At 49.3% G+C, this 19122-nt stretch overlaps 8 protein-coding genes across 8 annotated transcripts; 2 read left to right on the forward strand and 6 right to left on the reverse strand.

The window, feature by feature from the left end:
• Positions 1–2326: 2326 nt before the first annotated feature.
• On the reverse strand, positions 2327–3815 carry QC761_503150 (uncharacterized protein). Its single transcript, XM_062879550.1, has 5 exons — positions 3601–3815; positions 3290–3550; positions 2828–3231; positions 2578–2774; positions 2327–2525 (listed from the first exon to the last, which is right to left on the reverse strand). The coding sequence occupies exons 1-5, from the start codon at positions 3796–3798 to the stop codon at positions 2482–2484; spliced, it is 1104 nt and encodes a 367-aa protein (XP_062730279.1). The 5' UTR covers positions 3799–3815; the 3' UTR covers positions 2327–2481.
• A 563-nt stretch (positions 3816–4378) lies between these two features.
• Positions 4379–5194, reverse strand: QC761_503140 (uncharacterized protein; the record flags this gene model as incomplete). The annotated part of the gene is made up of 1 exon (XM_062879549.1): positions 4379–5194. One exon carries the CDS (start codon positions 5192–5194, stop codon positions 4379–4381), a length of 816 nt encoding a protein of 271 aa, XP_062730280.1.
• A 146-nt stretch (positions 5195–5340) lies between these two features.
• Positions 5341–6743, reverse strand: QC761_503130 (uncharacterized protein; the record flags this gene model as incomplete). Its single annotated transcript, XM_062879548.1, has 2 exons — positions 6534–6743; positions 5341–6485 (listed from the first exon to the last, which is right to left on the reverse strand). Exons 1-2 carry the CDS (start codon positions 6616–6618, stop codon positions 5341–5343), a joined length of 1230 nt encoding a protein of 409 aa, XP_062730281.1. The 5' UTR covers positions 6619–6743.
• An 879-nt stretch (positions 6744–7622) lies between these two features.
• QC761_503120 (uncharacterized protein) lies at positions 7623–9471 on the reverse strand. Its single transcript, XM_062879547.1, has 3 exons — positions 8603–9471; positions 7946–8552; positions 7623–7890 (listed from the first exon to the last, which is right to left on the reverse strand). The coding sequence occupies exons 1-3, from the start codon at positions 9347–9349 to the stop codon at positions 7796–7798; spliced, it is 1449 nt and encodes a 482-aa protein (XP_062730282.1). The 5' UTR covers positions 9350–9471; the 3' UTR covers positions 7623–7795.
• Positions 9472–9558: 87 nt separating this feature from the next.
• Positions 9559–10679, forward strand: QC761_503115 (uncharacterized protein). Its single transcript, XM_062879546.1, has 2 exons — positions 9559–9983; positions 10043–10679. The coding sequence occupies exons 1-2, from the start codon at positions 9706–9708 to the stop codon at positions 10563–10565; spliced, it is 801 nt and encodes a 266-aa protein (XP_062730283.1). The 5' UTR covers positions 9559–9705; the 3' UTR covers positions 10566–10679.
• Positions 10680–10746: 67 nt separating this feature from the next.
• QC761_503110 (uncharacterized protein) lies at positions 10747–12927 on the reverse strand (the record flags this gene model as incomplete). Its single annotated transcript, XM_062879545.1, has 1 exon — positions 10747–12927. One exon carries the CDS (start codon positions 12925–12927, stop codon positions 10747–10749), a length of 2181 nt encoding a protein of 726 aa, XP_062730284.1.
• Positions 12928–13311: 384 nt separating this feature from the next.
• Positions 13312–16039, reverse strand: QC761_503100 (uncharacterized protein; the record flags this gene model as incomplete). The annotated part of the gene is made up of 2 exons (XM_062879544.1): positions 15718–16039; positions 13312–15655 (listed from the first exon to the last, which is right to left on the reverse strand). The coding sequence occupies exons 1-2, from the start codon at positions 15879–15881 to the stop codon at positions 13312–13314; spliced, it is 2508 nt and encodes an 835-aa protein (XP_062730285.1). The 5' UTR covers positions 15882–16039.
• Positions 16040–16449: 410 nt separating this feature from the next.
• QC761_503090 (uncharacterized protein) lies at positions 16450–19008 on the forward strand. Its single transcript, XM_062879543.1, has 3 exons — positions 16450–17881; positions 17946–18179; positions 18238–19008. The coding sequence occupies exons 1-3, from the start codon at positions 17040–17042 to the stop codon at positions 18785–18787; spliced, it is 1626 nt and encodes a 541-aa protein (XP_062730286.1). The 5' UTR covers positions 16450–17039; the 3' UTR covers positions 18788–19008.
• The last annotated feature ends 114 nt before the right edge of the window (positions 19009–19122 follow it).

Here is a 19122-nt window from a genome sequence, read left to right on the forward strand (position 1 = left end):
AATTCTAGAATTAGGTTAATTACTATAGGAGGAAGTGTAAGGTTTATTAGGTTTTATTATTTTCGAAAAACCGTTAATAAATTATTATACTTTCGTACGATATCCGGTTTATCTATAATTATAATATCTTTATAGGACGTACGAAAATAGGTAAGTATTTTATTTATAAAAATAGTTATTTTATATTTTTTATAAATAAGAATTTAAAAGTGGGAGATATAAATAAAAGGTTCTATTTTAGTATAGTATTAATCGTAATATAATAATTATATACGATATAAGATATTATAATATTAAAGTTTATTATTAAGTTTTTTTAAGGAAGGATACCCTGTAAAAGAGTAAAGTGGATTATATATAAGTAGATAAGGGTAGTAGCGTGCGGTTACCGGGGTCTGGGTCCCGTACGATAGTTAGGGCACGCCTGGCATAAAGGCAGTTGCGTGGGCACGAAGGTAGTAGCGTATAGCTGCCGGATACAAACCTTTTCTTCTAAATCCCTCGATAGGCTAGCTATGCAATAGAGCTGTGATATTCCGATCAGGGCGTCTGTCCCGTACGATAGTTAAGGTACGCCAGGATACGAAGGTAGTAGCGTATAGCTGCCGGGTACAGACCTTTTCTTCTAAATCCCTCAATAGGCTAGCTATATAATAGAGCCGTATTATTCTAATTAAGGCGTTAGTCCCGTACGATAGTTAAGGCACGGCTAGTAAGAAGGTAATTACGTAGGTACGCCTAGCACGAAGGCAGTTGCGTGGGTACGAAGGTAGTAACGTATAGCTGCCGGGTACAGACCTTTTCTTCTAAATCCCTCGATAGGCCAGCTATATAATAGAGCCGTATTATTCCGATTAAGGCGTCGGTCCCGTACGATAGTTAAGGTACGCCTAGCAAAAAGGTAGTTGCGTGGGTACGCTTAGTACGAAGGTAGTTATATAGGTACGAAGGTAGTGACGTATAGCTGCCGGATATATATCTTTTTTTCTAAATCTCTCGAAAGGCTAGCTATATAATAGCGACTTTAATTCTTATTAAAATCCTTTTCTAATAAACTTTTCTATCGTATAAAATAATCGACTTTTAATTAATATATAAAATAGCTTTAATCCTTAGCACCCGTAACTCGTATAAAGTTATTAATACTAGCTAGCTTTATATTAAGAGGCTAATAAATAACTTCTATATTAATATAAATATATATTTTTCCCGTACGATAATACTTAAATTAATAAATATATAAGTAATATAGTAAGTAATTTCGGCCCTACTATCGGCCGACATCGAATGCGTCCCCGGTAAAGTAAAGGGGGCTAAGGTACTAACTCGTCCGAATTACCTTAATATAGTTTTAATTTAAAGCCGTAATTTAGTAATTACTTTTCTTTATACTACCTATACTAGTAAACTTAATAGGGGGCCGTTTAAGAATTATCGTACGATAAATAGGTATTAAAATAGTACTTATAATAATTATAAGTAAAGGGATTATAATAGTAAATATAACTTCTTTACCGTTATTTAAAGAGGTATTATAGCCGAAAGGGAAGACGAGGGAAATAAGTAAGCTATAGAAGGAAGCTAGGAGCTTATAGTTATTAGTAATTCCGATAATTAAATAAATTATATAGTAATAAAAATTAAATTTATAATTTTTATTTATTATTTAGATTTCTATAATACTTATACGACGATATACTTAATACTATTCTATACAGCTCGCTATAGTAATTCCAATGATACTTTTCTCTTTTAATTTAATGGGAAAAATCCTATCGGATCGTATAAAAAACCATTCCCTTACATAACCTAACACTGCCATACACGTACATCACTAGCATACTTACACCCAACTTCACCTCTTTTACTTCCATTTCCACACCGCTCGTACGATGATGCACTTGATACCATTCTGTGCAGCTCGTCATGGCGATTCTAATAATACTTTTCTTTTTCATTTTGGTAAAAGAAATCCCATCGGATCGTACAACTGATTCCTCAACGGATCCTACCCCCCTGTTTCTAAAGTGGGGCGTTTTTTTTGGTGCGCTTTTTTTCAACGGATTGTACTACAATCCATCGGAGAATTACTGATAGGGTCCCAAAGTATTTTGATGTCCATGAAGCATGGCCCAGAGACAGCGTGGAATGGGGAGTGCACAGTGTCTACCACAAGTGATGCAGTCTTGAAGCTAGCAGCGCCTACTCGGACACCAGCCGACACTTTGAAGGCAATGCTGCAGGAATGATGCCGTCGATAGTTAGCTAGGCAGGATAGTGCCACATAACCCTAGCATTTACAAACCATACCATGGTTAAAGTTCCTCTCGACCTTTGAGTATCAAATTTCCATCTAATAGAACAAATTTCACTATGTCTTGTTGGACAAACCGCAGACAGTGATGCTACCTATCCAACTGATTGCTTTCAAATGACGCGAAATGTCAGCTTACCATAATTTCGTCTGCGGACTTCGTGATTCTATGCCTGCTTGAGATGTGGATTCCCTGGAAGTGTTTGAAGCCCTGGCGGTATTAGTACAACCTGGAGAATTCTTCATGACACACATAAACTTACATTCACCGCCTCTTCCAACAATCTCCCCTTCAACCTGTGTTGGTTTCGCGCAAGCCACACCTTCTGCAGCAGACTGGAACTCCAACGCATGACACCGATCGTTGACGCAATCATCCCCCAGCACAGCATCCATCCCCCGCTGAAGAGCATCTCCCTTCCAGCCAAAGATATAGTCGCCGTGCTGACCATACCCTATGCTATCAATTGACATATTAGGCAAGCTCACACTTTCAAGACATTGGCCACTTACCCATCACCAAAGCTATACACAAACGGCTGCCTCTTCGCTGTCTCATCAAAGTAAATCGGGTCATTGAACTGTGATGTATCCCACAGCATTTCATACATCAACTGTGGGATTCGCACCGGGTGTGTCTCTGGGCAAGCCTGGCCGGCCAGTTTCCCTTCTCCGACAGGGCTGTATGCAACATGTGAACTGTGGTCGGCAGAATCCAAGTTTTTACCGTCCCAACAAGATGGGAATATCACAGAGCCCCGAATACCACCAGGGCACACTTTCGTCGGCAGTTCAGAACTATCAGCAGAGTCGCACGGGGTGAATCCTGTCGTGTTGCCATTGCAGCGGTGGCAGATGCCGGGGAAGGTACGGTCTTTTGACGTGATGTCTGGCGAGCCGGCGAGCATTCTGAAGCCCTGAGACACCGGTCAGGCTGGTAGATTTCAACCTAAAGATCTTGAAGGGGAAACTCACTGGGGGAAATGCTGTCACTTTCCCGTTACCAGATGTACTGCCAAAAACGGATGTCATGTAATAGACCGTGATCCCTCCTCCTACTGGATGACGGACTCCATCCAGCCCCACAAAGTTTGGACGTTGAGAAACAAGCTTGAAAGAGCCATTTTCTGGAGAGCGAAAATAGAGAGAGGCAGTCCAGTAGTTGGAGAAGTCTTCAGAATACGTGCAAGTGGTGCAAGTGGATGCCCGAGAGGGTTCCATCTCGGAAGGATCCATCTGGACTTGTCAGCGCCATGTGCTGCCATCAAACGCCAAGGCCATCCTACTGTCACGTTGAATGAGTTTCCACCCACGATCTGGTGTGTATGTGGTGAAGGGCTCAAGCCGGGATTGACCAATGGATCCGTCCTCTCGATGACAAGCTGAGAGCACGCGAAGCGGAGGAGCTTGCCAACAATGACATTTCGAGAGGTGGCAGTAACAACCTGAAGGAGTAGGCCTGCAAAAACGAATAGGGACATCATGATTAGACGGGAATTGCTTGATCAGAAACTATCAGCAACAAGCATATTGGGACTGAACTGGGGGTCTGCCGGTTATAAGTAGACTGTGGCAGGTTGCCGCTCAAGAAATGAAGACACCACCCTCCTCCAGCGTTTTAAGGAGGGGCCAATCGGAACTTGGAAGCAATGAAGTTTTGGGGGATATATCCGAGAGGCTTTCGAAACCCTCGGCATAGTAGAGCTGGAGTTGGGAGGAGACAGCATACACAACTTACTTGATATACCTTACGTCCCAGGTGGCATACAATGTTTCCTGTCAAGCTAACCTGGAAGCTTAGCACAGTCGCTTGGGACAGGTTCGGTCACCAGTCCTATTAGAACACCTTTCTCAGAAAATACATTGTTTGTTTCCCTTCCGGAATACCTTGCTATTACAAAGTACTCTATACCTGGTAGCTATCGAGATATATGCATAAATGTAAACAGTAGTGCACCCCTAAACCGGGATGGAACCACCGGTAGTCCTGGTAGCACCCTCTGATGCAGACGGAAAAAAACGTAATCTTCATTTCGGAATGATAGTTAAAGGGGTCATATCCTACTACTTCCACGCCAAAAGCTCTCCATTCATAACCCCAAACCACGATCCCTTCTTCTCCTTCCATTCATGACAAGCTTTGACAAAGTCATCAACTTCCTCGGGTGTTGCATGGCCTCCTCCGATAGTCCTTTCCCGAAGCTGGCTTCCCTCCCTGAATCTTTCCGCACAATTATCGCCAAAGAATTGGACTGCCTCCTCGTCCGAGAAGCACCATGAACTTGCCGTGCTCTTCACCTTATGCTGTTCATACCCAGCTTCCAGTGCAGCGCTCTTCAAGCCCATCCCCATGTCCGGACTGCCTCCGGTCTCGAGAATCGTGCCCGTGATCGCCTTCTCCCACACGTCGAGTCTCTTATCCACCTGAAACCACCTGGTTGTGCTCATGATCATCTCCTTGCATCCAACGACGCCTCCTGGCTTGAGCACTCTTAGGACCTCTTTCAGTGCAATAGTGGCGTCGCAGGGCAGATGCATAATGACCATGTGTAAATGTACGGCATCGAAACTATCGTCCTCAAACGGTAGGCGAGAGGTCACATCTCCGACCACGAAGTCGCCATTGCCAAGGGAGCGAGAAGTAAATGTGCTGCGTGCTGCATTGAGAGCCGACTCGGTGATTTCGACGCATGTCACCCTCCCTTGAGGCACGAGAGCGGCCAAGTCGGCAGATATGGTTCCTGGTCCGCACCCAATGTCGAGAAGGTCGAAGTGGGACTTGATGTGAGGAATGAGATACGCTGCATCCCGCTGGGCGGTGCGCCGAGAGTGAGCGGCGAGAACGGCGGCTGAGTGGCCGTGAATGTATTTGTCTGCCATTTTGGATGGTTGATGGGAAGAATCGCCTGAATTCAAGCCGCGGCCGGAATGGAGATGGAGATCCGAAGAGGCCTACCCCACCCTGTGTCTAACGTTGCAAGTTTTTGAGTCAGCAAGGATGCCAAGTTGTTTCTACACTATTTCCACTACAACGTCTTAAGCCACGTCATGATCGCTCTTGTCATGACCCCATCCCGATATCCCAAAGCAGCATCGAGCACCGCTTGGACGTGCGCTTCACCTTCACACTCAACCATGATCCTCTCCCCACTCCCCAGTTCCTCCGTCCAGTCTTTACTCTTTTCCTGTTTCGCAATCACGGTCTGGGTATTGGCGTATGACTCCCCGCCAAAGAATCTACAGTCGTCCAAAAATACTTCTGCCGTCCCAACCGTGATGAACAGCTTCTTCACCAACCTGACCCCTCCTTTTCCTTGAAACACAGCCTGCCACACCTTGTCTGCTCCCTCAACTCCGCACAGATTTGCCCAAACCTCCTTCTCATCCCCCTTCCAAGCCTCTCCAAACTCATCCACCTGTATTCTGGTCAGGTAATCTCGCTTTTCATTCATTTTGTAGCTTCCCGTCGGGGAGTCCATCGACTCCTTGTGCAGTCTGACAAACGGACTAATCATCACCGCGGCCTGGAACTCTTCACCACTTTTCATCTGGAGCCTTGGGGCATAAGGGCTGGGGTTCTGGATGTGGGACAATACTGATCCAACCAGTGTACCACCTGCACTGTCGCCCGCTAAGATAATGTCCTCGGCAGAGATGCCGAGACCAGAGGAGGTGCACATAAGATAGGAAACGGACGCCACGCATTGGATGAGTTGTGCTGGATATGGGTGTTCCGGGGCTAGGCTGTATTCGAGAATGATGATTTGCTGTGCTCGAACTGAATGGCCACATGCGAGGATAAAGGGCATGTGAGGGGATCGCAATGGATTCACGAAACCACCGCCGTGAAAGTAAAGAAGCGTCGGGGCTTTCCCAGACCTGGATTTGGCTTCGACATTGCCCAGTGTCAAAATATGCAACACTGCTGGCGGCAAAAGAGCAGGATGAAGCTCAGTCGATGAAGCTGGTAAAGTGACGATCTGGTGTGCGATCTTGTGCTTGCTGCAGTAGTCCTTGATTGTAGACCCCGTGGAAACACGACGGACCAGCCATCTGAGCAGAGGGGTGGGAAATATGCTTCTTTGCGTGCGCAGAAATGTCAGGGCGCAGTTTTGGCGCCAGTGAAGAGATTTCTGGTTAGAAAACAAGAATGCCAGCGACCATTTTGTTACTGCTGATGATTAGCTGCTGTCAACGTGCTACAATGCGAAAGGCATACAGAAGAGGGGAAACAAAGCAACCAAGGAGATCCAGTCAAGGACCTCCGGTCTGGCGTCTGGGCGCAACTTTTGTTTGGATGTCATCTTTGACAAATCAAGAGAAATCGAGCCCCGAGGTGCCTAAAAACTATTATGCATCATGGGCTTTATCAACTGTTGCCATTCAACGGTTGAACGAGTTGAGGTCCGAAGGAACCGAACAAAGTCAGGCCTCGGCAACGGCGGAAGCCGCCTACCTATTTTTAGCTTAGCCTCGGATGACGATGGACGCTAGCTCTGAACCCCTGAACCCTTTTTTCAACGTCTCAGACGGTGAGGATACCCACATCAACACTTTTTAACTAGAACTACAAGTCTCCCCAGATCATATTCCAAAAGCTTGAAAACATCCCATGAGAAGGGGACCATATTTAAACAAGCCCTGCATCGAGCTTTGTGGCATTCAAGATCACCAAAACTCTCCCAGAAGCTCTGAGAGCACTTATCAGTCCAGCTTTGACAGTCGTCTATGGGTAGACATGTTCGTATCAATCGTTGAGCATTGTTACCAGGCTTGGCACTTTGACGCAGAGTATACCTCTGAGGAGCCTTGTCAGTAGAGTATGACCACATCGAGAAGACCAGAGTACCAGTGCTTCGTCACATTGCTTAGCGTGTTGACAGTAATAAGCCGGCAGAGTTTGTCGTGAAGGTATCATGCAATTCGGTATACTGTCCGCTGGCATTGAACAGCGAAGGCCGAGAACAAGAGAACATATCTTACAATGCTCTGACCGGACAAGGTTGGCCACGTTTTGACACCATCATGCTTGCCCTCGGGTACTTGTTGCAGCAAAGCTTTGCTGCCAATACCGAACTGAAACCTACTGTCTCTGCGCTCCTACATCGGTGTGAAAGGTTGAGCAACATCGACTGTTCCGACGGTTGGGTTAGTGTTTGGGAAACTGGATGATGCCGACGATCAGCTTTTAGGAAAGAGGTCATTACACTTGTGTGATGGGCACGGTTATCTAATCCCCCGAGGCCCTGAGACCATAGGGTGTAGGCCAGCAACCCAGAAGTTCGATATATACCTAGGGCCTTTATTCATGAAACGAGTTTAGATTTCTAGATTTCTATCAAATTCAACTACCGTATTCCCTGTCCAATCAGTGTTACTTTCCAACCAAGATGCCGGTAACTTGGTTGTCGTCGGGAATGAAGTCAAGAGTAGAAATGAGCTGGCCATTGGAGAACCACGCCATCTGTCAATTCTCTCCCATTAGGGTGAAAGACGGGCAGCATCACGAGGAAATAACACCGTCTCGCGAATGTCTTCCAAGCCCAAGAAACCCTGTACAAGACGGTTGATGCCCACTGCAGATAAGTCAGTAGTATCCCCATGTCACAAGGATCAACACGAAACACTTACACCCGAAGCCTCCCCAAGGAGGCATGCCAATTTCGTGGGCCGTCATGTACGGCCTCCATTCCGGCGTTTCCGGGTCAATCGGATGAGGTCGGTTGGCAAATGCGGCTGCTAGGTCTTCAGCGCTGTGGAGTAGTCGGCATCCAGTAACACATTCCTGTCCTCTGAGAATGACATCGAAAGATTGGGTTGTGTCATCCTGTTCATCAGAGGGATAGATATTGCAGGACCTCAAATGTTTCGGGAAGTGAGTGATGAAGAAAACATCGGTTGGAGGGCTGACGTGGGATTCTTCGCTGGCGAGGAATCTGCCGAGTGCTGCTTCTTCGCTCCGAGTGAAGTCTTTGTCATCGTCGGACTCGATACCTATGAAGTCTCTCAGAAGGGTTTTTGCTTCATTGAAACGGATGCGTGGGAGCTTTCCGCTCTTTCCAAGACCCAGCTTGAAAGTGCCAGCTAGGGGGTAGAGTCGTTTTGCGGTATTGGTGAGTGTAGTGTATTTTTCCTGACTCTGCAAAGAGTGTAGAAGTGATACCAATAGACTGTCAGCAAAATCGAGGATCTCTATCCAGCTATGTTGAAGATTAAATACAAGTTCCAGCATGGTGAACTGTGACCAAATCAGCACTTTTCAAACCAAGAAAAAGGGGGATTCTCTACCTCGGTGAGATGTCTGCCATCAGAAAGAGGCTCCCTCCGAAAAACTGTGTGATAGTCGTAGACGCGCTCCAGGTCGGCTGAAAGTGCCATTCCAAGGTGTATCTCTCCTGTTGGCGCCAATCTGGCTGTCCTGCCGAAGTATGGAACTGTAAACAAGTCGTCCTCCTCTCCTGGGAATTCGTAGCCAACAAGTGCAGGGGTTGGGACGTGGTAAAAGTCATGGAGCTTGAGGTATTCCACCGCCAGCTCATGGACCCCCGAAAAAAGCTTGAAGATTGCTGCTGTTGCAGGAACACGAGCATCCAGGAGTCTGTTGTCGAGTCTCTCTTGGATTAACTTCGTACGAGATTGGATCGAAGCTAGAACTTCCCCTGAAGCTCCATGAAGGACATTGCTATAAGCACTTAGAGTCTTGGCGGCCGACAGGTTGTGGATATCGCAGAGCTCGATTGGAGTGATGTCAGAGCCAGTGTCATGAGCCACCGATCGAGCGGTAACCCGAACAAGTGACTCTGGCGTTAGAAAGCTGACGGTATCGAAGACACCATTGTCAAGGCCATTTTTTGATTCCACTGTGGCTTGAAGAAAATGCCCATTGACACATCTGAACAACACCGCAACTGAATTGCAGTCATCGGATAGAACTGGGCTGTTGTGAACGCGGATATCCAAAGACTTGATGTCGGTATCGCCGTTCGATAGGTGAGATGGGGCGGGTTGGGATGACATCTTCCTAGCATTAAGCATCGTGCACCGTTGTACGGTATTAAACAAGATTACTTTCCCTTGAGATCAGGTTGGGGGGGGCGTTAATTTCAAGAGCAAATGCCATGTGTCACTAGATAATGAAGGAATTTATGGCAATAGCGACGGCCTGAACAGCTCGGTCAAGAGGTTTGGCCAAGCATGTAGAATCGGACTTGTGCATTGATGGTAGCACGAGCTGAGCAAGACAGGTAGCGCTTGGTAAGAGTTTGCGGGGATTAGTCGTTCTGCGTGGATGCAATCCTGCCTCATGGCACCCCAACGAGGTATAACACCCCAGAATGGTTGTTGATGAACGACCTTGCGTGCCTTGGGTTGTCCTCGCTTCATAATTTTCTATGACTTTCAAAATGGCCATTGATCCACCCACTTCCTCAACCAAGACCCTCGAGCTTGAGGTTGTTAGATACGAGCAGCTCAGGAGCAATGACAACGTTGAGGTGAGGAAGCTAGCCCAGGCCTTGTCTGACCAGGGAATGCTATTCTTGGATCTCCAGAAATCCACGGCAAAGCAATTCCTGAAAGACCTGCAAACCGTGATACAGCATCAGCGAGCCTTCTTTGAACAGCCGCAGGAGGAGAAGTCCAAATATCACACGGGCATTCGATACAACGGGTGGGTACAGGTCGAAATTCTTCTTTTCTACTCATCACTAATCCAGGCCCTTTTCTCAGATTTTACACTTCCCCCATTGGTGTCGAAAAGATCCACCTTGGTCGCAAGGAGCAAATGGCAGGGGACCGGTCTCAACTTCCCGAAGCACTTCAGCTGGTGGCAGATAAGGTCGAAAATGTCTCTTCGTTCATTGACAAGATACTCCGCGAGATTGGCATGACGTTGGCAAGCTCGATGGATGAACCATTCCCGGCCAGTTTGCAGGACGCCACCAGGCCCGGCCAAAGTCATCTAACATTGGGCATCTCAAAGGCACGTGCCGGGACACCTCTAATGGACGGCCACACCGATGACGGTTTCCTCACTCTCACGTTCTATGACGAGCCCTTTCTCGAAGTCTTGGATAGGTCTACAAATGAGTGGAAGTTGGTTGAGGTGAATTGCAACATGCCAATCCTGAATGTAGCTGCCCAGTCGGCAAAGAACTCGGGAGGTCGGCTGTACAACCCCTGGCATAGGGTAAAGATGGGGGAGAACGAGATAAACTTGGTCATGTTTGATCTGTTTGAAGATTCGAATTAGTAGACTGCTAAGCTTGAGATCTTTCGTTTTTTGTCGTTGGAGGGGATGACAATGGTTTAGTAGCAATACATATCATAGCTAGGTATCAAACACGAAAGCCACCTCATGTTTTTTTGCAACAAAACTTTTACAACTATGGTTTAGGTACCCAGATACACCCACAATTTCCATCTGCTTCTTTTCAACCCAAGACCAACAGTCGGTCGATTTCTGCCCGTCCAAGATCATACCCAGTGACAAACTCACGGCATCGGAGCCCATCCCTCTTCAGCTCCGCCCAACATGTCTCAAAGCCAGTGGCCTTCCGTTGGATCATTTCTGACAGAAAAAGCCTCTCCCTTCTTCCCAGCAACTCTCCATTGCCAGCCACCCATTGCTCCAAGTCAAGAAAAGCACGCGCCAGACCAAGCAGAAAGACGCTGTTGATCATCGGGTGCTGAGCCCACCCTAAAAGGTCATGGGAAAACCTGCCAGAGTCGTTGAGGTTCTCATCTTCTGGACGGCCAATTATGTCTCCTAAACAGATCGGCTGTGGCAAACCCCTATTCTTCATCATTTCGAGACCCAGGGCCACCAGGTCGGGGCTGTAGCCAGGCCAATGCTGCTCATCCATGCAGGCAATACCTGTGCCCACCGGCTTGTAGCCCTTTTCTGCTCGCAATATTTGCAAACAGTTGGACACCAGGGGTGTGATTGTCTGGTGAGGGGAGCTGATGATATTTTCCAGGAGTCCTGCGTGGGCAAACCAAAGTGGTAGTAGGGCGTCTATCTCAACTGCCGACTTGTGTATCTGGATTGGTGACTTTGGCTCAAAATCGTTCGTCTCACACAGCGACCAGCTTCTCGTGGCGGGGAAAGTCGGATGGCTGACCGCAGCATCATGACGCGAGGGGTCAAAGGTCTTTTCCAGGCTCTGATAGCCACCAACAAGCCCCCAATAAGCCTCGCCCATATCCTTGCCATGTGGTCCGAGGGAGTCAATCCAGTTCCGAAGCAGTTCAGTCTCGACGTGAGTGAAAGCACCAAACATCCTCCCTTTCCAGCCCAGCTCCCGCATCAAAAGGCTCTTGCTGCTGTCACCTCTGCATACCCATGGCTTGGAGTCTGCCAAGGCGTCAAGGAACTCATCCTTCCAACCGTCATCATCCTTGGGGCTCGAAGGAGGAGCAGAAAACCAAGATGACAATTTTCTCTTTCCGATCCGGGCGCGACTCGTGCAATGAATCTTGGTGGCAATGGTGGCTTTCTTGCAGATGATGTCAACCAGCTTGTCCTCGTAATCATCCACAGTATCCCTGTCATCGAGACTCTGCCCGAGGCAATAGCCAGCCTGCACACGCCTCCACGCTGTCTGCGGATCCATGATGCCCGTGTTCTGAACAATCTCCATAAAGTGTGCAATGTTGCCAATCGCCATCGCGCAGTGACCCGAGTGCGCGTTGTCGATCGAAATGTGCAAAGCATAGTAGTAGGGCGAGATCCCAAACTCGGGCAGCTCCTTGTTGGCTTTCAAGACCCCAATGGCAGGCTGCTCGTAGTGGAGATTAAACCCCAGAATCTCGGGTAAAAACTGGTTAGGAAAGACGGAAATGAGGAGCTGTCCAATGGCATATCTCCAAATCGTCTCATCCTCCATGCCATGGCGTGGGTGTGTGAAATCGAGCGAGTCGCCGTTGGGCAGGTCCACACCCACGCTCTGGAGAAGCTCCTTGTAGAGCAATATGTGGTTCTTTTCCAGATCCCCATCACCGAGCTCTTCTGAAAAAATTTGCCAAGCATCCTTTGTCACGCCCCGAAAGGCGAAGGGGGTTGTGACCTGATGAATCCGTGCGAGCCATGCGCCATCGGTGTAGTTCCACGGTGCGCTGTTCTTGAGAAACATGCAGGCTTCTTCGAAGCTTTTGAACAGCTCAGGTCCACCACCAAGCTCCCTTCGACGCATGTAGGCTTCGAATTCCAGACCCACATCGAGCTGGATGTCTTGGATGAATCTTTGGAGACGGGAGGCATCAAAGGTCGCAATGTTGAGAATGCTGCGAGATCGGTCCTTGTACTTGGCCATCCGGAGCCCTTGTTCGAGTAACGAAAGCAACGTTTCTCGAACTTGGGGCAGGATTTCTGGGAACCGCTCCAGATTTTGAACTTTGTGGTAAAGATCTTTGAAGTGACGCATCCGTTGCTGCCGCTTCCTTTCTAGGCGTGGTGACTTGGGCTTTTCATCGGTCAAGATCGCTATGTGGCCTGTTGTGGAAGCATTGGACCAAGCTGGGAACGAGAGTCGTGGTTTTCGCCATGGGAACGAGATGTAAAGAAAACAGCTAAGAGGGACAATTATCAAGAGTAAAGATTCCAAGTTGAACATGATGAAGCAATTTTCTTGTGGCTGAAAGCGACGAGGTGTGTGCTTCCATTACGGAAAAGGAGATCGATCTCCGTGGGCATTCTATACCTAGCATTCAGGGCTTCATGAGCTCCTGTCTTTCATTCCGCGTCCCGCACTGAGTCATGTCAGCAAATGTTGTTGGAAGAGTGATGGATATGATCCTACAACGTATGGAATCATGGGTCATGGTCGGGTTCGGCAGTAAACAAGGTGCAAGTAAATGGAGACTGTTGATCCGAGAATCCGAACCGCTAAGGTCGAGAATCCGAACTGCTAAGGTCGATGAGCTGCCATACAAAGAGATTACGAAATAGGTAGCACGGACCGTCACTACGACTCAAGATTTCTTGGTAATCATTTCAATTATTGAGCCTCCCGACTGTGATCAGATCTAGCCAAAGCCTGGTCCAAACTCTCCAACAGACTGGGTACAATGTTGTCCCCGAACAAATGGGGATGTACGTCCATAAGAGACCTCAACGCTTCTAACAGTCCTAGCAGCTGTCGAGAGTGGAATGTGATGTCTTGATCGAACTTTGACGCCACCCCTGGTCCACGTCTTTGAATCCACATTGTGCTGTCCAAAAGACTACTGAGAGCAAGACTATCCCAAAATATACCCCCTTCCATGATACCCTGAACAGGGGAATAAACGGTGTAAACTATTCTCGAAGCAGGGGGTATGATGAGTATATCATCTTCCTCTAAAATAAAAGCCCTGTGTGCATCATTTCTCTCAAGACCCTTCAGCGCAGGGTCCGTATCAGTGTCAGAAAGAGAGGCAAAGATGCAGATTTTGAGACCCTCAAGATTACGCAACCAAACCCCACTCATGGTGGCAAAGGATGGCCCAAAGCAGACATGGGGCAGGGTGACGGCGTTGAAGTCGGTTCTGATCTCAGGAAAAGCCTCGGGGCTTCCTAGTTGTTGGCATGCACTGGCACTCCTGCTAGTGCGTAGTCTGAGTCGCTCTATCAGACAGTCTAGTAGACGGAAACGTGGAAGCATGGTCAACAAAGGTCGATGCGAGTGGGTCATGTTTCTGAGATTGGAGGTGCCTCGATCGTGAACAGAGTTGGCAAGTTCATCCTCCAATAAACACAAAGAATCAAGCATGGCGTGCATACCAGAATCTAGAAAGGTTTCCTTGATGATCACTGGCTTTTCGAACACTTGGTGTGCTTTAGCGGCCTGGATCGCTTCGTTGGAGGTGAGATAGAGCACATCAGCATCCATGGGAGATGCAGCACGACCGGGCAGGACCGCATTGCCTTGCGTCCACATCGAGGCCCATTTTGTGGCTGCCTTCAACGGTGGTGCCTGGTCTTGGTGGGTTTCAAGGGGATCCTCCCGGGCCTCCTTTGCAAGCATGCCGTCGATATAAGGCATAATTGTAGGGTAATATTGGCTATGAAGCGTTTCCTCCAGGCTGGCCAAGTCTTTTCCTGTGATTGGAGCCGTTCCAAGATATAGAGCTGCTGAGGTGAACAGGTCGGCTTCCAACTCGCTGGATTGTGGTGAGGTTGGGCTAGGTTCCGAATGGAGTCGAGATGGGCCTGGAAAGCTGGGGGTTGTGGGTTCTGATGTTATGGTCGAAGGTTGATGTTGCCCAAAGGAGTTCATGGCTGAGGGCGAAAGGAACAAGGCCGAAGATTGCCAACACATGGGATCGTGCATATCGATGCTGTAGGACAAGTCTGCGCTGTTCCAGTCCCACATCGAGTCAAAGAGTGGCATCGCTTCCGAGGGCGCAGAGGACATCCCCTGGAAGTTCTCTAGCTGATTCGGTGACACGTCTAAGCTGGGCTGTGTGTCCCGAAGTTGGTCCTGTGCAGGTGCTATCTGAGCATCTCCCGGGCCATCTTCATCGCCTGTACTCACTTCCGCAGGCGAGGTTTTTAGCGGCATGGCATGCTGGTGTCTTGGCGAAGATGGCAGGCAAGCTTCGCCCCGAGCAGCGAGGACGCCGAATCGGTCCCTTCGCAGAAGATGGGCCGCATAGTGACCGGGTCTGATGTCACGCAAGAAGACTATCGCGTTTGCGTCCACGGCGACACGGCCATCCTGACTGGCGACCCACAGCTCCTCCATTTTGCCATCAACTGTCGTTGAAGCCAATGTAACCAGATCAAAGTCGCGATGGGGCTGCAGAGGAGCCTCGTTCAACGTCTTTAACCGGCCACCAAGAAGCGCCTGTCGATGTCGCTGTAATAACACAGCATTGAGGCGCGGCAGAAATTCGTTGAAGAAGTTGGGGTAGCTTGTTGCACACGCTCGGAGCATGTTCATTTGTACCTGACTAGCACAATTCCATGCATAGTGAAACACCACGTCGGGAGACCAGAGCGCAACAATAAATGCGAGGTTTCGTAGACGGTTGTTTTCATTGTATGCCCGTTTTCGCTTCTTTTTGGTAGCCTCTTCACGCTTGTTTCTGTCTGTCAAGTGGGATAAAGCCAGCAGCTCTTTCCACTCTGGTTCTCTATTTGCCTGTGATCGATGCGAAGAAACGATCCTGGCCACAGAGCAAAACGTGGAGATGCGTGTGTCGAGGTGGTCACACTGGTCAACAAGGCCGTCGCGAATGCTTGAAAATGTCGAGATGGGCGCGTTGCTAGCCCATGCTTGATACAGCTCCTCGAGCCACGCTCGAGTCTCTTGATCAAACCCAAGGCTGGTGTCATGACCAGGCTGAAGCTCCCAACCCCTATTCAACCCCTGTCAGTGTTTTCGTGAGCACGGGCCGTGGCCGCAGCAACTGGAACTTACTCTGACGGTGGGCCGTGCACCATCCCCTTGATGGGTATGAATTTCGATGAGATTTTGCGGCGTTGCTGTAGGGCTGGGCATAAAGGCGTACGGAAAGCCCTTGGACGAAGCTGAGAGTCTGTTGAGGGTATGGGTGTAGCCCTTGGAGGAAGGAGGTCCAACATCTCAAGCAGAAGAAGGGTGGGTGATAATTGTTCATGTATGCCTCGATGTACTTTTTGTCTCAAGTCCTCCACTTCGGACAATCCCTCCCTCCCTGTTATTATGGCGTCATGATGAAGTTCTGTTGGTGTGTTCTAGCAATGGGAATCCTTCACATTGCTGTCAACAAGAAGGCAACATTGTGAGAGTACATGTCAAACAGCATAACCCACGCTCCCATCTGACCACTAAGGAAGCAGAGGGACAAAATATGAGGTAATGAAAACTGATGTGTGTACGCCGGATACTCGGGGCCCATCATGCAGAGGCCTTGATGGAGGTACTTTCAAGGCTGAAGCCTGCCAAAATGCCAGGACAAATTGCACTATACGCTGCTGTGTAACTCATGGCACGGATGATCCGCGAAAGACATGGGGTAGGCCCATGCATCATTGAGACGCCGAGCGTGGTGCGTGTGAAGATGCCAAGAGCTAGATGCGGTTTATTAGGTGGGTTTGGGGGCTGTGGGGCGGGCCGTCTGGGGCGCGTGGCTGCTGAACCGTTGATGTCTCTGTTTCCCTCCGCTCCGCACACCTCCAACCACTCACATCCGAGACGGACTCACATGTTCGCAGCTGGGCCTCACCAACGGCTTCAAAGTCAGCGGGCCCCGGCGTTGAAAACCCTATGGGGCTCTCGGCGCTGTCCCGTGTTTCGTGTCTTCCTTGGTTCTTTGAGCTCCGCGCCGCAACGGTGAATGAGAAATGAGGCAAACATTCCCTACAGTACACCGACTCGATCCTGCCTCGTGGCACCTGCCTCTAAGGTAGAAACATCCGCTCTACTATGCCTCCAAGGGATATGACTAGCTCCAACGCGACTGCTGACTGGACGCTGGAACGAGATCCGGGCCCCGATTTGCCCGATGACACACCAAAGCTGAAAGGGGCATCGGTTTAAAATGGACCTGTTCTTTGGCGGACCTGTCGTGCTGGATGGCGAAATTGAATGAAAATGCACCTGCATCTCCTGTTCTCCAACCTGCGCTGCAACACAACCGCATCTTGCCATCAAATCGACCTCACTCCCTCACCGCCGGCTGATTGACGACAACCAGCATCTAGAGATATGCAGCCTTGAGAAGCCAGCGACCACTCACGCCCTTGCCCGCATCGCACAACATGGCGACCAAAACGACCACCGTGACCGAGTTGCACACCATCTCGTTCGACCCCTCCACCACAAACTCGGGCGCGACTTCACGGAAAAGCCAGAGCCGCGATGCAACAGTCGTGGCTTCTGATTCAGAACCAGAGGCGTCTCCCATCTCGGCCAAGTCGAGGCCGGCTCTGCTGCCCAAAGGCCGCGCCATCATCGTGACCACCCAGCTTTGTGGCCTGCTGTTCTTCAGCAGCTTCTGCAATGGCATCATCGTCATCGCTCTACCTGCCATGCACTCGGAGCTGGGTCTACAGGAGAGCCTCCTGGTTTGGCCCACCTCGAGTTACTATCTCACGGCCGGTTCCTGTTTGTTGCTGGCCGGCTCCATCGCCGATGTTGTCGGTGTGAAAAAGGTCAACCTCGTTGGCTCTTTCCTCAGTTCCATCTTTGCTCTGGCCTGCGGTCTGGCACAAACTGAAGGTCAAATAATAGCATTCCGGGCCCTTCAGGGTATCACAAACGCCATCATTGCCCCCTCAGCGATATCCATCATCTCCAATAGCGTGACCGAGGGCCGGCCGCGGAACATGGGGTTTGCATGCCTCGGATTCAGCCAGCCGCTCGGGTTCAGTCTTGGCTTGGTGCTCACGGGGGTCATGACAGACACGGTGGGGTGGCGGCCAGCCTTCTACCTTGTAGCCGCCTGCAGCATGGTTTTGTTTACCATTGGGATATGGTCACTTCCGCAAGACATTCACTCATCCGGTAGCCAATCCGTTCTGAGGCGGCTCGGAGGTGAGATCGACTGGATCGGAGTAGGCTTGGCCAGCATGGGGCTGGCCATGTTTTCATACGTTTTAGCGTAAGCATTAACACCTGTGAAACATTCTGCGGGCCTGCATAAGCTGATTGAGTGATGCTTCTAGATCCCTGTCGGCCAACATCCAGGACATTCGTCAGGCTGTCACCATCGTTTTGCTCGTAATTTCTGTCTTTTCTGTTCCATCCTTTGTGGGGTGGATGCACTACCAGACCAGGAAGAACCGCACAGCACTGATCCCGAACTCTCTCTGGCGAAGCGGTGTGTTTACGAGCGCCTGCGTCATGGTTATGCTGACCAACGCTTTGATCAACTGCATGGAGTTGTATAGCAGTCTATTGTAAGCCTGTTTCCGAAGCTTCAAAGTCCATGTCTAACGCGTTGTCTCCTTACCTTAGCTTCCAAACCATTCAGGGACAGTCTGCTCTGACGGCGTCCCTTCAAGTGCTTCCCTCTTTGGTAGCCGGGATTATCACCAGCATTCTCACGGGCATATTTGTCAACCGCATGCCTGTATTCTGGACCGTCCTCATCACTACAATCGTCAGCACTGTTTCGGCCTTGTTGATGGCCCTGGTCCGTACCGACCAAGTATATTGGGAGAACGCCTTTGTTGCGCAGATCCTCTCACCCATCAGCTGTGACCTTCTCTTTACAGTTGGCCTCCTGATCATTTCGGATGTTTTCCCGAAGCACATGCAGGCTTTAGGCGGCGCAGTGTTCAACACGTGTGCTCAGCTTGGGGTCGCCATTGGGCTAAGTGTGACGCAGGTCGTTGCCTCATCGGTCACAAACAACTCGCAATTTGACAACAAATCATCCCCCGAAGCCCTTATGGAGGGATATAGGGTAGCTTTTTGGATCATGTTTGGTTGGATGGTGTTTGTTTGTGGGGTATGCGCTGTTGGATTGAGACGAGTGGGTGCAATTGGTGTCAAGCGTGACTGATGCATTGTTGGGTTGTCCGATGATTGGTGTTCAAGCTTGTTCAACGGGTAGACTAATAGATTGGAAGACGGACGGGCCTATAGAGACAGCATTCTTCGTTTGGAATTTAGGCACAATAGATAGGTACATACTTTGCAGAATCGAGTCTAACGCAGATGTATGTGCCCGTGAAAGAGAATTGGGTTGTAGCTGTATCAACCGGACTCGCCCTCGGATTTGAGCCAACTTTGCATATGTATATGCCGACCAAGGGACATCCCGCGGCGATTTCCCACTCGGGAACTTCCCCTACCTGGAATGATGTGCATGACGGATGTCATGCAGACTGGATGCGT

The sequence above is a fragment of the Podospora bellae-mahoneyi genome, chromosome 5 (genome assembly GCF_035222275.1).
Source record: "Podospora bellae-mahoneyi strain CBS 112042 chromosome 5, whole genome shotgun sequence".
NCBI classification, from domain to species: Eukaryota; Fungi; Ascomycota; class Sordariomycetes; order Sordariales; family Podosporaceae; genus Podospora; species Podospora bellae-mahoneyi.

Excerpts from the sequence above, each read along its gene's own strand:
- QC761_503150 (XM_062879550.1), bottom strand. The coding sequence starts at position 3,798 with ATGATGTCCCTATTCGTTTTTGCAGGCCTACTCCTTCAGGTTGTTACT. Across the intron at positions 3,232-3,289 it reads AAGTGACAGCATTTCCCCCA|GGCTTCAGAATGCTCGCCGG; the intron begins GTGAGTTTCCCC and ends CCGGTGTCTCAG. Across the intron at positions 2,526-2,577 it reads TGTTGGAAGAGGCGGTGAAT|GGCTTCAAACACTTCCAGGG; the intron begins GTAAGTTTATGT and ends TAATACCGCCAG.
- QC761_503120 (XM_062879547.1), bottom strand. The coding sequence starts at position 9,349 with ATGCTTAATGCTAGGAAGATGTCATCCCAACCCGCCCCATCTCACCTA. Across the intron at positions 8,553-8,602 it reads ATGGCAGACATCTCACCGAG|TTCACCATGCTGGAACTTGT; the intron begins GTAGAGAATCCC and ends ATTTGGTCACAG. Across the intron at positions 7,891-7,945 it reads TCCTTGGGGAGGCTTCGGGT|TGGGCATCAACCGTCTTGTA; the intron begins GTAAGTGTTTCG and ends ACTTATCTGCAG.
- QC761_503115 (XM_062879546.1), top strand. The coding sequence starts at position 9,706 with ATGACTTTCAAAATGGCCATTGATCCACCCACTTCCTCAACCAAGACC. Across the intron at positions 9,984-10,042 it reads ACGGGCATTCGATACAACGG|ATTTTACACTTCCCCCATTG; the intron begins GTGGGTACAGGT and ends CCCTTTTCTCAG.
- QC761_503090 (XM_062879543.1), top strand. The coding sequence starts at position 17,040 with ATGGCGACCAAAACGACCACCGTGACCGAGTTGCACACCATCTCGTTC. Across the intron at positions 17,882-17,945 it reads ATGTTTTCATACGTTTTAGC|ATCCCTGTCGGCCAACATCC; the intron begins GTAAGCATTAAC and ends TGATGCTTCTAG. Across the intron at positions 18,180-18,237 it reads GAGTTGTATAGCAGTCTATT|CTTCCAAACCATTCAGGGAC; the intron begins GTAAGCCTGTTT and ends TCCTTACCTTAG.